Source organism: Pongo abelii, chromosome 8 (assembly GCF_028885655.2).
Source record: "Pongo abelii isolate AG06213 chromosome 8, NHGRI_mPonAbe1-v2.0_pri, whole genome shotgun sequence".
In the NCBI taxonomy this organism is placed as follows: domain Eukaryota; kingdom Metazoa; phylum Chordata; class Mammalia; order Primates; family Hominidae; genus Pongo; species Pongo abelii.
The window spans coordinates 103,802,312-103,816,023 of record NC_071993.2 but is presented as its reverse complement, the minus strand read 5'-3'; the positions used below and the strand labels follow the sequence as shown (position 1 = coordinate 103,816,023).

Sequence of the window (13,712 nt, the reverse complement as noted above, 5' to 3'; positions counted from 1 at the left end):
AATATCAATAGAAGAAAAGGCCAAGCAGCTACACTGTTAAAAGGCCTTTGTTACAAACTCCTATGAATTAGGCTGGTCTACACAGAAGACTCACCAGGCGTAGAATCAGTATCACTCAGATACCCTCTGCTGCCTTTCCCTCTCCTAAGCCTACGATCCAATCTCAGTTAATGGTGAAGAATGGCCAGTTGAGAAAGATAAGAAGGAAAATTAAGCCAGTGGAAACATTCAGCTCAGAAACTCATTTAGCTAACAAAACTAAAAAATACAAAATAAAAAAGGAAACACAAATAGGACTGTAACAGCTGAAGAGAAGGAGGCAAGGTATTCTAGTCAAGGCCAGAGAACAGAAAATGAATAGAATAAACTCCTGTTTATGGTAAGATTATGGGTAGAGAAACCAAAATACCTTAATGTAACATAAAGCACATAAGTAATCAGTAATTAGAAACAAAGACGGGCAACTTAATGGAAATTCTAAAAGAAGGGCATATGCATAATGCTGAAGATTGAAGAAAACTGGGTAACAAAGCAAGACCCCGTCTTTACAAAAAATAAAAATATTAGCCAGGCACTATGGAGTATACCTGTAGTCCCAGCTACTTGGGAGGCTAAGGCAGGAGGATCACTTGAGTCCAGGAGTTGGAGGCTGCAGTGAGTTAGGATCATGCCACTGCACTCCAAGTCTGGGTGACACAGTGACACCCTGTCTTGGGGGGTGTGTGTGGGGGGGAGGGAGGGAAGGAAGGAAGGAAGGAAGGAAGGGAGGGAGGGACGGAGGGAGGGAAGGTAGGTAGGTTCAAGAGCGTAAAATTTTGATTTCCAATCCCAGGTCTACCACATTTTAGCTGAGTGATTACGAATGAAATCTGTAATCTCCCCTAAATCTGTTTCCCCGCCTGTAAAACAGATGTTAACATCAAAGGTCTCTTGTCTGTCACACAGTAAATGCTCAATATATGGGAGCTTTTAAGAAACATTACAAGTAAACAAAACAGAAGCAAAAACTTCTCCATATTTAAATGTCTTATTTATTTCTTTAAACTTATGAACCACTTGATGGGGATGGGAGGTGGGAAAAGGAAGATGGTGCCATACAAAAGGATACAACCAAGATTCAATATTAAATATGGTGTCTGGAATTTGCTCCAAAATAATTCAGTTAGGGATGAAACAAGAATAGCGATTAGTTGATGTAGCTGGGTGTTTGTTCACTGTACTATTCTTTCTACTTTTCTGTATGTTTGAAGTTTTCCAAACTAAAAGATTTATTTTAAATTCCTTTCCCTTTAAATGATATGGCTGGACAAGAAAACAAGTTACAGCATCCTTTATAGCTTTGATAAATACTGAATCTAAAAAATGGAAAAAAAGGTAAAAGAAAACAGGATAATATCCAGTGGGCAGATATAAGGGTAAATACCTACAAACAACCTAGAAAATACGCTTGCATTGGGCCAAAGACATTTATGCCTGTAATCCCAGCACTTTGGGAGGCTGAGGCAGGAGGACCACTTGAGGCCAGGGGATCAAGACCAGCCTGGGCTATATAGCAAGACCTCATCTCTACCAAAAACAAAACAAAACAAAAACTAGCCAGGCATGATGAAACATGCTGTAGTCCCAGATACTCCAGGGGCTGAGGCAGGAGGATCACTTTGACCCCAGGAGTTTGAGTTTACAGTGAGCTATGATCATGCCGCTGCATTCCAGCCAGGGAGACAGAACCCGACCTTGTCTCCAAAAAAACAAAGAAAACATGCTTGCATTGACTGGAAGAAAGAGGAGTAGCCAGGTAAAAGTTCACAAATATCCATGCAATGGCAACAATAAAAAAACGTGAAAAACAAGAGATCATCAAACTGAATCTGTGCATGACTCGATTTAACAAATTCAACATTTGCTTCCTCTATATACAATGTATACTTATTTCAAAAATCTGTATAAACTATGGGTGGGCTATGATGACTCACACCTGTAATCCCAGCAATTTGGTGGGCCAAGGTGGGTGGATCACTCATAGTCAGGAGTTCAAGACCAGCCTGGCCAACACGGTGAAACCCCTCTCTACCAAAAAAACAAGAACTAGTGGGCTGTGGTGGCACGTGCCTGTAATCCCAGCTACTCGGAAGGCTGAGGCAGGAGAATCACTTGAACCTGGGAGGCAGAGGATGCAGTGAGCCGAGATCGCACCACTGCACTCCAGCCTGGGCGACGGAGCCAGACTCAGTCTCAAAAAAAAAAAAAGAAAAAGAAAAAAAAGAAAGCCGTTTAGAAAATTTTTGAATCAACTGATAATTCTAAATGTACCAGAGAAGCCTGTTACTATATTAAATCAGATATGAATTACGTTGTAAAGTGAAACAGATGTCTTTGTGGTAATTTCACATTTTCACATGTGGAATTTTCTTTTATCAAGTAGGATACATTCTATAGATCCCTTTAGTTTCTCTTTCCTATTTATGTATGTATGTATGTATTTATTTTGAGATCGAGCCTTGATCTGTCACCAGGCTGGAGTGCAGAGGCGCGATCTCGGCTCACTGCAACTTCCACCTCCCGGGTTCAAGAGATTCTCCTGCCTCAGCCTCCCAAGCAGCTGGGACTACAGGTGCATGGCACCACACCCAGCTAATTTTTGTATTTTTAGTAAAGATGGGGGTTTCACCATGTTGGCCAGGACGGTCTCGATCTCTTGACCTCGTGATCCACCCGCCTCGGCCTCCCAAAGTGCTAGGATTACAGGCATGAGTCACTGTGCCCGGCCTCTCTTTCCCTTTATACAGTGAGTTTAGGAAAGGTAAAGCATGCTTTTACCTTCTGCAAAGCTCTAAAAAATCACCTACTAAGAGAACTATACACAATAATCATTTTTTGATAATGATAAAATAAAATGATTCAGATTTTATGAAAAATAAGCTAATCATGAGATCAAACAACAGTCACAGACTATCTAGTATTATGAGTAAAAATAATAATGCTCTGGCCGGGTGGAGTGGCTCATGCCTGTAATCCCAGCACTTTGGGAGGTTGAGGTGGGAGGACTACTTGAGTCCAAGAGCTCGAGACCAGCCTGGGCAGCATAATGAGACCTCATCTCTATATTTTTTTTATTTTTTATTTATTATTATTATTTTTTTAAAAAACAACAGGCTTTCCAATAATAGCAATTATCATGGGAAATAATACTGGTGTTCACAACATCTTCTAATCCAAAAAGAAAGTCTTGGCCAGGCGCAGTGGCTCATGCCTGTAATCCCAGCACTTTGGGAGGCCTAGGCGGGCAGATCACTTGAGGTCAGGAGTTCAAGACCAGCCTGGCCAACATGGTGAAACCCCGTCTCTACTAAAAATACAAAAATTGGCCGGGCATGGTGGCACATACCTCTAATCCCAGCTACTCAGGAGGCTAAGGCAAGATAATTGCTTCAGCCTGGGAGACGGAGGTTGCAGTGGGCCGAGATTGTGCCACTGCACTCCAGCCTGGCCGACACAGCAAGACTGTCTCACACACACAAAAAAAGTGTAAGTTTTCTAGAAAGTATTAAATGTATCACGCAGATATATAAGATGGTGATACCTTTAATAGATTTTCTGATACTTTCTGCTTTCTACATCATTTTAAAGAGTTAATTATTCATCTAGATTATTGCCCATTTAAAAAATTCTTGTGAGACGACTATATGTTTCTAAGTAATCCCCTTCAAATTCTGCAAACAACTGTGATGAACTTCTTTTTTTTTCCTGAGACAGGGTCTCACTCTGTCCCTCAGGCTAGAGTGCAGTGATGCAATCATGACTCACTGCATCCTCGACCTCCTGGGCTCAAGCGATCCTCCCACCTCAGCCTTCCGAGCAGCTGGGACTACAGGTACACAAAACCACACACAGCTAAAGCTAATTTTTGTATTTTGTGTGGAGACAAGGTTTCACCATGTTGCCCAGGCTTGTCTCCAACTCCTGGGCTCAAGCGATTTGCCTGCCTCAGCCTTCCAGTGTGCTGGAATTACAGGCGTGAGCCACCTGGCCTGTGATGGACTAATTTTCAATGATTCAGAAGTTATAACAAACGCTGCTTTACTTCAAATGGTATTGTTATAATAGTTTTTAATACAATTGTAAGGCACAACTGAGTAAAATTTATTTTTTGTCTTTAAGCTCTAGAAAACATTTAAAGTCTAAAGAAAAGTCCCTTTAGACAGGTCTAGACCAGGAGCAGTGGCTCATGCCTGTAATCCCAGACCCCATCTCTATTTTTCTTTAATCTAAATTTTAAAAAATATATAGAGAGGAAATGTTAAAATAGACATGTCTGAAGCATGTTAATTTCTAGTCTCCCAATACCAAATTTGAAATGTTAGTCTAAACCCTAGCTACAGCCATCATTTTTTTCTTTTAGCAAACCCTGACTTATCCTACTCTTATACTAACAAATGCACATTACACACGACAGGATCCTTCTATTACCCTCAATTACAAGAATTTCATTATAGTAAAGACACAACAAATACTAGTTTTTACTATGTAAAATTCACTGGCTTGCACAATAATGAATTCAGAAAAATGATTAAGTGATATGCTAAAAGAATCTACAACTCTCTTTAACAAAAAGTAGATTAAAACATGAAACAAAGGAATAAAAACAAGACCAAAAATCATTACAAGATGCCAATCATTACTACACAGCTTTCCTAACTTGCTCCTCACAATACATTAAGCAAAAGATTCTTAAATTCGGCCATCTACCCCATAAGATACTTAGTTTCATCCTTCAGACATCATTATACCTGACACTTTGTAATAGACCAAACCTAACCAATTAAAAAATCAGAGAAACCAAGAGTCAACGAAATTCAAACAAACACTTTAAAAACAGTATATTTAACTTAGCACCAGGAAACAAAACATAAACCAGGGGTGGTGGCTCACATCTGTAATCCCAGCACTTTGGGAGGCCAAGGCAGGCGGAAGGTCAGGAGTTTGAGGCCAGCCTAGCCAAAAGAGTGAAACCCTGTCTTTCCTAAAACTACAAAAAATTTAGCTGGGTATGGTGGTGCCCGCCTGTAATACCAGCTACTAGGGAGGTTGAGGCAGAAGAATCACTTGAACCTGGAAGACAGACATTGCAATAAGCCGTGATCACGCCACTGCATCCAGCCTGGGCAACAGAGCCAGACTTCGTCTCAAAAAAAAAAGAAAGAAAGAAAGAAAAAAATAAAACATTTGCCATAAATTGTATAACTTGTCAGATGTCTGGGTTTTATAAAATGCAAACAAAAAATGTAATCTTAAATTTCAAAAATACTGCTAGTGAGATTCCTCTCACTACCCAAATTCTCACTATTTAAACTCAGAAATGGAACAGATTCATTCAAAACATTTGTGACAGGGCAATATAGAGCAAAGGTGTCCTTCTCTATCCAAACTCTTGCCATTCACTACCCAAAATTCAGGCATAAAATAGATTTAAATAATATGGTATACCACATTATCTGAACTTGATATTTGAACCCTCACCATAAAGAGGCAGAAATTTAAACCTGGATAGCAAGGTAAATCCGTGCCATTACATAACCCCATCAAATAACTAACAATTTTAATAACTCATAGAAACGATGTTTAAGAAAGCTTTTCTTCTCCGGGAGCGGTGGCTCGTGCCTGTAATCCCAGCCCTTTGGGAGGCCGAGGCAGGCGGATCACCTGAGGTCAGGAATTAGAGACCAGCCTGGCCAATGTGGTGAAACCCCGTCTCTACTAAAAATACAAAAATTAGCTGGGCATGTTGGTGTGTGCCTGTAATCTCAGCTACTTGTGAAGCTGAAGCAGGAGAACCACTTGAACCCGGGAAGCGGAGTTTGCAGCGAGTTGAGCCAAGATTGCACCACTGCACTCCAGCCTGGGCGACAGAGTGAGACTTCATTTCAAAAAAAAAAAAGAAAGAAAGCTTTTCTTGAGAATTCTTTTTTGTTTGTTTGTGTGTTTTTGTTTGTTTTTTGAGACTGAGTTTCGCTCTCGTTGCCCAGGCTGGAGTGCAATGGCGCAATCTTGGCTCACCACAACCTCTGCCTCCCAGATTCAAGCGATTCTCCTGCCTCAGCCTCCCGAGTAGCTGAGATTACAGGCATGCGCCACCATGCCTGGCTAATTTTTTTTTGTATTTTTAGTAGAGATGGGGTTTCTCCATGTTGGTCAGGCTGGTCTCGAACTCCCGACCTCAGGTGATCCACCCGCCTCAGCCTCCCAAAGTGCTGGGATTAGAGGCGTGAGACACCGCACCCGACTTTTCTTGAGAATTCTATTTCATTCTATTACTATGCTCCTTATTCTCTTCATAAGGTATCCTGCAGTTTAGCTTTTGTTACAGTGTATCTGGTCATGTGTTGATCTGTATTTGTTCTTAAATGGGGAGTATAATGAGAAAAAATATTTGCAAAGCATACACTGTAGGTATATCCAGAATATATACACAACTCTTACAATTAATAAATAATAACCCAATTTTAAAAATGGGCAAGGGATCTGAATAAATATATCTCCAAAGGTATGCAAATGGCCAACAAGCACATGAAAAGATGCTTGACACATTGTTAGGAAAATGCAAATCAAAACCACAATTAAATATAACTTGTCTTTTTTATTTTTTTGTATTTATTTCTTGTTTTTTTGAAATACGACTTCATACCCACTAAAATAGCTATTATATAATCACAACAGACAATAACAAGTGTTGGAGTAGATGTGGATAAATGGAACTCTCATACAGCACCGATGGGAATGTAAAATACCGTAGCCACTTTAGGAAACAATTTGGCAGTTCCTACGAAATTAAAACAGTTACCACATGACCCAGTAATTCCATCCTAGGTACATACTCAAGAGAACTAAAAACAATGTCCGCACAAAAACTTGTACACAAATATTCAGAGAAGCATCATCCATAATAGCCCCGAAGTGGAAACCACCCAAATGTCCATCAACTGATTAACGGATAAACAAAATGTGGTACGTCCACACAATGCAGTGTTATTTAGCCATAAAAGAAACAAAGTGCTGATAATGCTACAACATGAATGAATCTTAAAAACATTATGCTAAGTGAAAGAAGCCAGACACAAAAAGCCATATATTGTATGACTCCGATTACATGCTATGTCCAGAATAGACAAATCCACAGAAACAGAAAGCAAATTATAGTAGCTGCCAAGAGCTGGATCATAGGAGGAATGGAATGTGGAACTGCCTATGGATGTGGGGTTTCTTTTTTAGGAAATAAAAATGTTCTGATGGTGGGTGTGGTGGCACACACCTGTAATCCCAGGACTCTGGGAGACTGAGGCAGGAGGATCACTTGAGCCCAGGAGTTCAAGACCAGCCTGGGCAACATGGCAGGACCCCACTGCTGAAAAAAAATAAAAATAAAATGTTCTGGAATTAGACAGTGATGGCATATGCACAACTTTGTATGTGAATCAACTAAAACCCGCTAAGTTGTTATAGTATGTGAATTATATCTCACTTAAAAAGTGAAAAAAAATTCAAGGTATGGACCACTGTACTTGGGATACTTGCTAAATACAAGAATGGTCAATAAAATGAGCTAATGGTTTATATTGGATTTTTATCCCCAGAGCAATGTGCAAGTGTATAGAATAGTAAAAGGAATTTAAAAATAAACACAGATAGACTAGAAAATAATTTATACAGTAGTGATGTTGAGTTTTTCATTTGAAACTATGAAAAGTAACAGCTTTGCTTATTTGCATCTATCCAATATCACAAACTGAGATTCCACACAACAGATGGACAGACATACAGGAAATATGAATCAAGAGAGAGGTTGAGAGGCACATCGAAAGAAATCAAACCCCTCTGCTGAGTTTTCCGAGCTAGACTGCAAGCCAGGGAAGAAAGCCAATCCCATTATTTAATATATACCTTTAACTGCCACATTTCACAGCAAATACTTTTTGACTCTTTTCAAATACCAACTCCAACTTCCAAGGATGAAAATCTGTCAATCCTAAAGGTATTCTAAAAATAGGTTTGTAATAGCAATGGAAGGCATAACCTCCAAATGAGCTTGCTTAGAAGATAATACTCTTGTGGATGATAATATTGTCCCTGTAAAGGTGGTTTAAAAAACAATCTGTCGGCCGAGCGCGGTGGCTCACGCCTGTAATCCCAGCACTTTGGGAGGCCGAGGTGGTGGATCACGAGGTCAGGAGTTCAAGAACAGCCTGGCCAAGATGCTGAAACCTCATCTCTACTAAAAATACAAAAAAATTAGCTGGGCGTGGTGGCACGAACCTGTAATCCCAGCTATTTGGGAGGCTGAGGGGCACAGAATTTCTTAAACCTGGGAGGTGGAGGTGGAGGTGGCAGTGAGCCGAGATCACGTCACTGCACTCCAGCCTGGGCATAGAGTGACGCAGTGGCTCACGCCTGTAATCCCAGCACTTTGGGAGGCCAAGGCGGGAGGATCACGAGGTCAGGAGATCAAGACCATCCTGGCTAACACGGTGAAACCCCGTCTCTACTAAAAAGACAAAAAATTAGCCGAGCATGGTGGCAGGCGCCTGTAGTCCCAGCTACTCGGAGGCTGAGGCAGGAGAATGGCTTGAACTCAGGAGGCGGAACTTGCAGTGAGTTGAGATGGCGCCACTGCACTCCAGCCTAGGCAACAGAGCGAGACTCCGTCTCAAAAAAAAAAAAAAAAAAAAAAAAAAAGAATCTGTGTCATTTGTGTCATTTTTGTAGAGCTCCACAATGAAATCCTTAACTAAAGGTAACATTCCTCCCCTGAGCTAAGGAAAGAAACGTGTTGCAAACTGCAAGTTGCCTAACAGAAAGTCTCCACTTTCTAACCTGCATTAGAAAATCCTACAACCTACCTTTGTAAACCTATCATGTGTATATCTCTTACACTAATCATAAACTGCAGTTTAAATTGACAAGTCATTGCTGTCCTTCTCCACTTCTGCTCATGCCATTTCTCATGAATGGAATGCCTTTTCCATATTCATCAGAACCAAGCAAAAATCCACCACTTTCTTCATGAAATCGTCCTTCATCATCTCGGGAGAAATTTACTTCACTTCTAAACACCCCCGGCATTTGCTTGCACCATCATATGACACACTATGCCTTGTACAATAACTGATTACATTACACTTTCTCTAAGGTTTAAAAGTCCCTGAAGGTTGAGGCAGCTTTCCCAGACTTTGTTTGCCCACAGTGCCTGGTGAAAGACAGATGCTTATTTAAATGAAGTAAACACCTAACTGCCCTTCATCCTAAAAACAGCATCAATACAAACAGCTAAGTGATCAGGCAGGTACTCTAAAGTGGCAAGTTCTATCAGGCAAGTGACTTTGGGAGGCTGAGAAGGGAGGAGTTCGAGACCAGCCTGGACAACATAGCCAAACCCTGTCTCTAAAAAAAATTCTAAATAAAAATAGAAGTGGCATCAAATAACCAATTCTCACTATGTAAGAAATTCCAGGCCCCCCTGTGTAGCCCCATAAGGCTAAAAAATGGCATTATTCAAATACTTCCTAGAATTGCTCCAGCTACAAGAACATTTGAGGAAATTAGGGCAATCTGAAATAACTTTCTGAAAGTCAAAGAGACTCATCTGCTGTCCTATTTTTAGCCAAGCTAGAGCTAAGCTGAAATCACCACAACTTTCCCCACATTAGGAAGAGCTTCTTCAAAATATGGCAAGGGCAAGGTGCAGGAAAGCAAAAGGTTACATCATATCAGGCGCAGAGAGAGCCTAGATCTTCCTGGAATCTAAACTGATCATCCTAGTCTCAGAGGAGTCCTTAATAATCACCTGGTAACCAAATATCCATCTTGATCATAATCACTGTCTGAACCCAGGACTAACTCCAATTCAACTGAACCTAATCATTTAATCACCAACATCACCACCACCACCTGCCCCCACACCCTCCAAAAAAGTACTAATAGAAGGGAGAATTCGATTTTAGAAATGAGAATTAATTTATAATCCAAACTTCTGTAAATTAAATACCTTTCAGAAACCAAATGACCCTAAAGTATTAAGATAATCAGTCAAGAGAAACAAATAGGTTGACTGTTTAGAACCAATCCCACTAAAAGAGGAATTATTACATCTGGAAGTAAACAAGTTATCTTTTGAATTGTATAAGGATCACTGCCAGTCCTTTTAAATGTAGGAAGTTCTTAACACTACAATTAATTTACTTAGAACTCTCCTCTTAAAAAACAAAATTACATATAAGAGAAAATATGAGGCCCCACTGATTTTCGTTGGGAGACTATGAATATATGTTACTGCTCAGATTAAAATATTGCTCTACACTCTGGACTCTATAATCTTCTGAACTTTACTACCTTTAAAGTGGAAATCTGGAGTTAAAAGTATGCTTTAAGAAATTTGATCACCAGATTAAAATTTGCCTTCAAAAAGTGAATCAAAATTTTGACACTCCATTGAGATACTTACAGAAATAATTTATCAGTCATAATTTTAAAAACCAAAAACACGGCCGGGCGCAGTGGCTCTCACGCCTGTAAATCTCAGCACTTTGGGAAGCCGAGGTGGGCGGATCATGAGGTCAAGAGTTCGAGACCAGCCTGGCCAATATGGTGAAAACCCGTCTCTACTAAAAATAGAAAAATTAGCTGGGCGTGGTGGCGCACGCCTGTAGTCCCAGCTACTCGGGAGGCTGACGCAGAAGAACCGCTTGAACCTGGAAGGCGGAGATTGCAGTGAGCCGAGATGGCGCCACTGCACTCCAGCCCGGGCAATAGAGCGAAACGCCATCTCAAAAAAAGAAAAAACAACAACAACAAAAACAAAAACACACCTTGTCAAGCAGCAGTAACTAATCACTAACTAGCAATAACTGAAAAAATGAGGTCCTGAGGCAGGAGCCCAGGATTAAATGCAAAGAGAATTAGAATAAGATAGACTAATTAAAACCATCTAAATTAAAGCAACATGGAACTTAGAAAATCTACAGGACAGGACTACATTATAAATTTAAAAATCTTCCAAAGACTAAAAAGCCCTGCTGAAAAAACCAATCACTAACAAATGTGAAACATACAAGAACTAAAAATTCTTCAAAACAATTCCAGCATTTGATACTACCCCACAATTCTGAAAACGCATTAATTTCATGCTTCTCAAAACCTGCTATATGCTCTCTTCTATGACAGTCCGAAATAACAAGTAATTCAAAAAGTACTTAAACCGACGTAACATTTTAGTACATGCATAATAGATCTGAAATAAAACAAGCAGAGACAGAGCAGAGTACAGGATAACTGATAGGCAAAAGGCTGTTTCCTGGAGGGCAGCACTGGTCTTGGATTGGCAGGAGGGGAATTTTAAAATATATTCATGAGACGAATTATACCAAAAAACTGACTCATGCCTTTATTATTTGCACAAGCATATGTTTGAAAATGCACTTTTAACCTTTGGACAACCAAAGTGGTATCAGATACCTTAAAGCATTGTTGCCTATATTAATTTCGGTGTTACAGTCTAAATCCTTAACGAAACTCATGCTATATATTTTCGTAATGAAACCCTGTAGAAATGGAAAGGCGTATATTCTTTAAGTAAAGGTTACCTGATTTTTCACTTGTTTAAAGTTTCAGTTTTGCTTTTTAATCTATTATCGAAAACATCCCTTGTGGGACATTGTAAAGGGCAGACCCTCCTGTCAAGCCAGAAGGCTCAAACACAAAGACACCGAGCTAACCAAGTGCTGTAATTCTTCCAAACTGAGCCTCTCCACACCCCCCCACCCTTCCCCCCAACAGATATGTCTATTAAATCAGTGTCTGTTCTCCCCCTCGCACAACAAAGAGAACTTCTCACCGCATGAAATTGCCGCTGAATGGACACCAGAAAGCAGGATTTGCATAATTCCTTCCAATGAAACCCTGTCGGGAAGGAGGGGATGAGGGGCCCAAGCGAACGCATAGACTCTCCTAGATTCTGCCGGGGAAGACCTGGTTCCCAAAAATATTCCCCTGGGGGAGAAGGGGCTGGAATTCTGGGCCTCCCCGAGGACTGGGCGTGGGGGATAGCGGACGACGAGAGGGCATCTCCCCACACACCAGCAGCACCGAAGCAAAGACGGGGAAGTAACAATGCTGGAGGACAGGAGAGTCAGACACAAGGATGGACTGGGGCTAGGGGGCGGCGGGCGGAGCGGAGACACCACACGGGCCACTTACTTTTTGGAGGGGGGTTAAATATATGAGTTAAGCCCTTATGGTCCCGCCGGCCGCCGCACAGAGGGAAACGGGACCTTGGGAGAGAAAAACAGACAAAACACACAGTGTGAGAGGCGCAGCTCGGCCGCCCGGCCCCTCCCGGGGCGCCCCCGTCCGCGATCCCTCCGGCCCGCAGGGAAAAAGCCACCCGAGGGCGGCCCCAGGTCCGGGAGGCGGGGGGCGGACGGGGCATTCGGGCGAGGCTGCGGCTCCGGCCAATCCCCGGGAGGGGACGAGAGCGACCCCCGCCGGGGCTCTTCGGTCGGACCCGGTCCCACCCCCTCCTCCCCGCAGCACGACACCGAACACAAATACGCACACACCGACCCGTGCGTCGAGGATTAGCTCCCCGGCCGCCGCCGCCCGCTGAGGAAGTGCAGCCGCTGCCCCCCGCGGCCATGACACCCCACTTGGCTCGGTCAGGCGCACCCGGGGACTGTGACAGCTCCGGCTCCCTCCGCCCCCATCTCCACCTCACGCTTCGCACACGCCCGAGCGCCGGGCGCCCGCTCGCAGCCCGCCGCGCGTGAACGCAGGGCCGGGGGCGCGCCCCGCGTGTGGGGGAGGGGTGGCGCAGGAGGAGGACGGCGGCGGCCACAGCGCGGGTGGGGGCCGAGCACGCCCGCGCCCCTCGCGCCACCCCCAGTACAGCGGCAGCGCCGCGGGGCGAGTCGCCACAATAAGCCGACGGCGGCGCCGGGGCGCCGGGCCCGGAGCGGGAGCAGGAGCGGGAGCGGGTGGGGAGCGGGGAGGGAGGGGAGCGAGCGGGCGGGGATGGAGAGCGGGAGGGGGAGGAACACGCGCTCCCGCCGAGAGCCAGCCCCGGGGAGGCGCGCGGAGGGGAGGGGCCGGCGCGCGCTCGGCCGAGCGGGGGAGCCCGCCTGGAGGTCGCGCGCGCTCGCACTCCGGGGGGTGGGGGAAGGGGGGACGCTCGAGCCAAAGAGGGCGGGCGGGCAGGGGCAGCAATTGCCACTTCCCCAGCTTCCTCCCTGGTCCGGGGCGGCTGGCGGCGGGGCTGCCGGAGGGGCGGCGGCGGTCGGCGGAGGGTCTCACCTACACAGTGAATGAGCTTGTGGCGCCACGAATCCAGTTCTTGCCGAAAGCCGCGTCTCTCAACGGAGCATTGCTGCCGCCTACACACCCTCGCCATCTTCTGCCGCCCGACCGGCCCAGCCTCCGCCGCGGCCCCGCGCACGCCCAGCCGCGTCGCCCGGGGCCGCGCACGCACCCGCGGCCCGGGCGTCGCACCTCCCGCCGGGGGCGGTGCGGGGGCAGGGCCGGCCTCACCTTACCGTGGCCCCGGCGTGGCCCGGGGGCGGCCTGGGCCCGCTCGCCCGCCCCGCGCGCCGCCCGCCGGGCTGCGATCCCGCCGTCCTTCTCCGCGGCTGCCGCCGCCTTTGGTCGCCCGGGACGGCGCCTTCCCACAGCCG

The 13,712-nt window shown here is 44.5% G+C and overlaps 1 protein-coding gene across 14 annotated transcripts in view; it reads right to left on the bottom strand.

Annotated features, from left to right (window-relative positions):
• LCOR (ligand dependent nuclear receptor corepressor) overlaps positions 1–13,488 on the bottom strand; it is a 155,193-nt gene extending 141,705 nt beyond the window's left edge. For 2 of the 14 annotated variants that reach the window (XM_024253147.3, XM_054521702.2), the window contains exons 1-2: positions 13,340–13,465; positions 12,244–12,317 (exon numbers count right to left, since the gene is read on the bottom strand). Coding sequence is in view for 9 of the 14 variants with exons in the window: in XM_024253143.3 (XP_024108911.2) it covers positions 12,244–12,317; positions 12,606–12,682 (151 nt within the window). In the remaining 5 variants the exon portion in view is untranslated. Of the gene's footprint in view, positions 1–11,881; positions 11,947–12,243; positions 12,318–12,605; positions 12,799–13,335 lie in introns of those variants that run through there. The other 12 variants (XM_054521697.2, XM_054521696.2, XM_054521698.2 and 9 more) reach the window with 12 other exon arrangements.
• Positions 13,489–13,712: the final 224 nt, after the last annotated feature.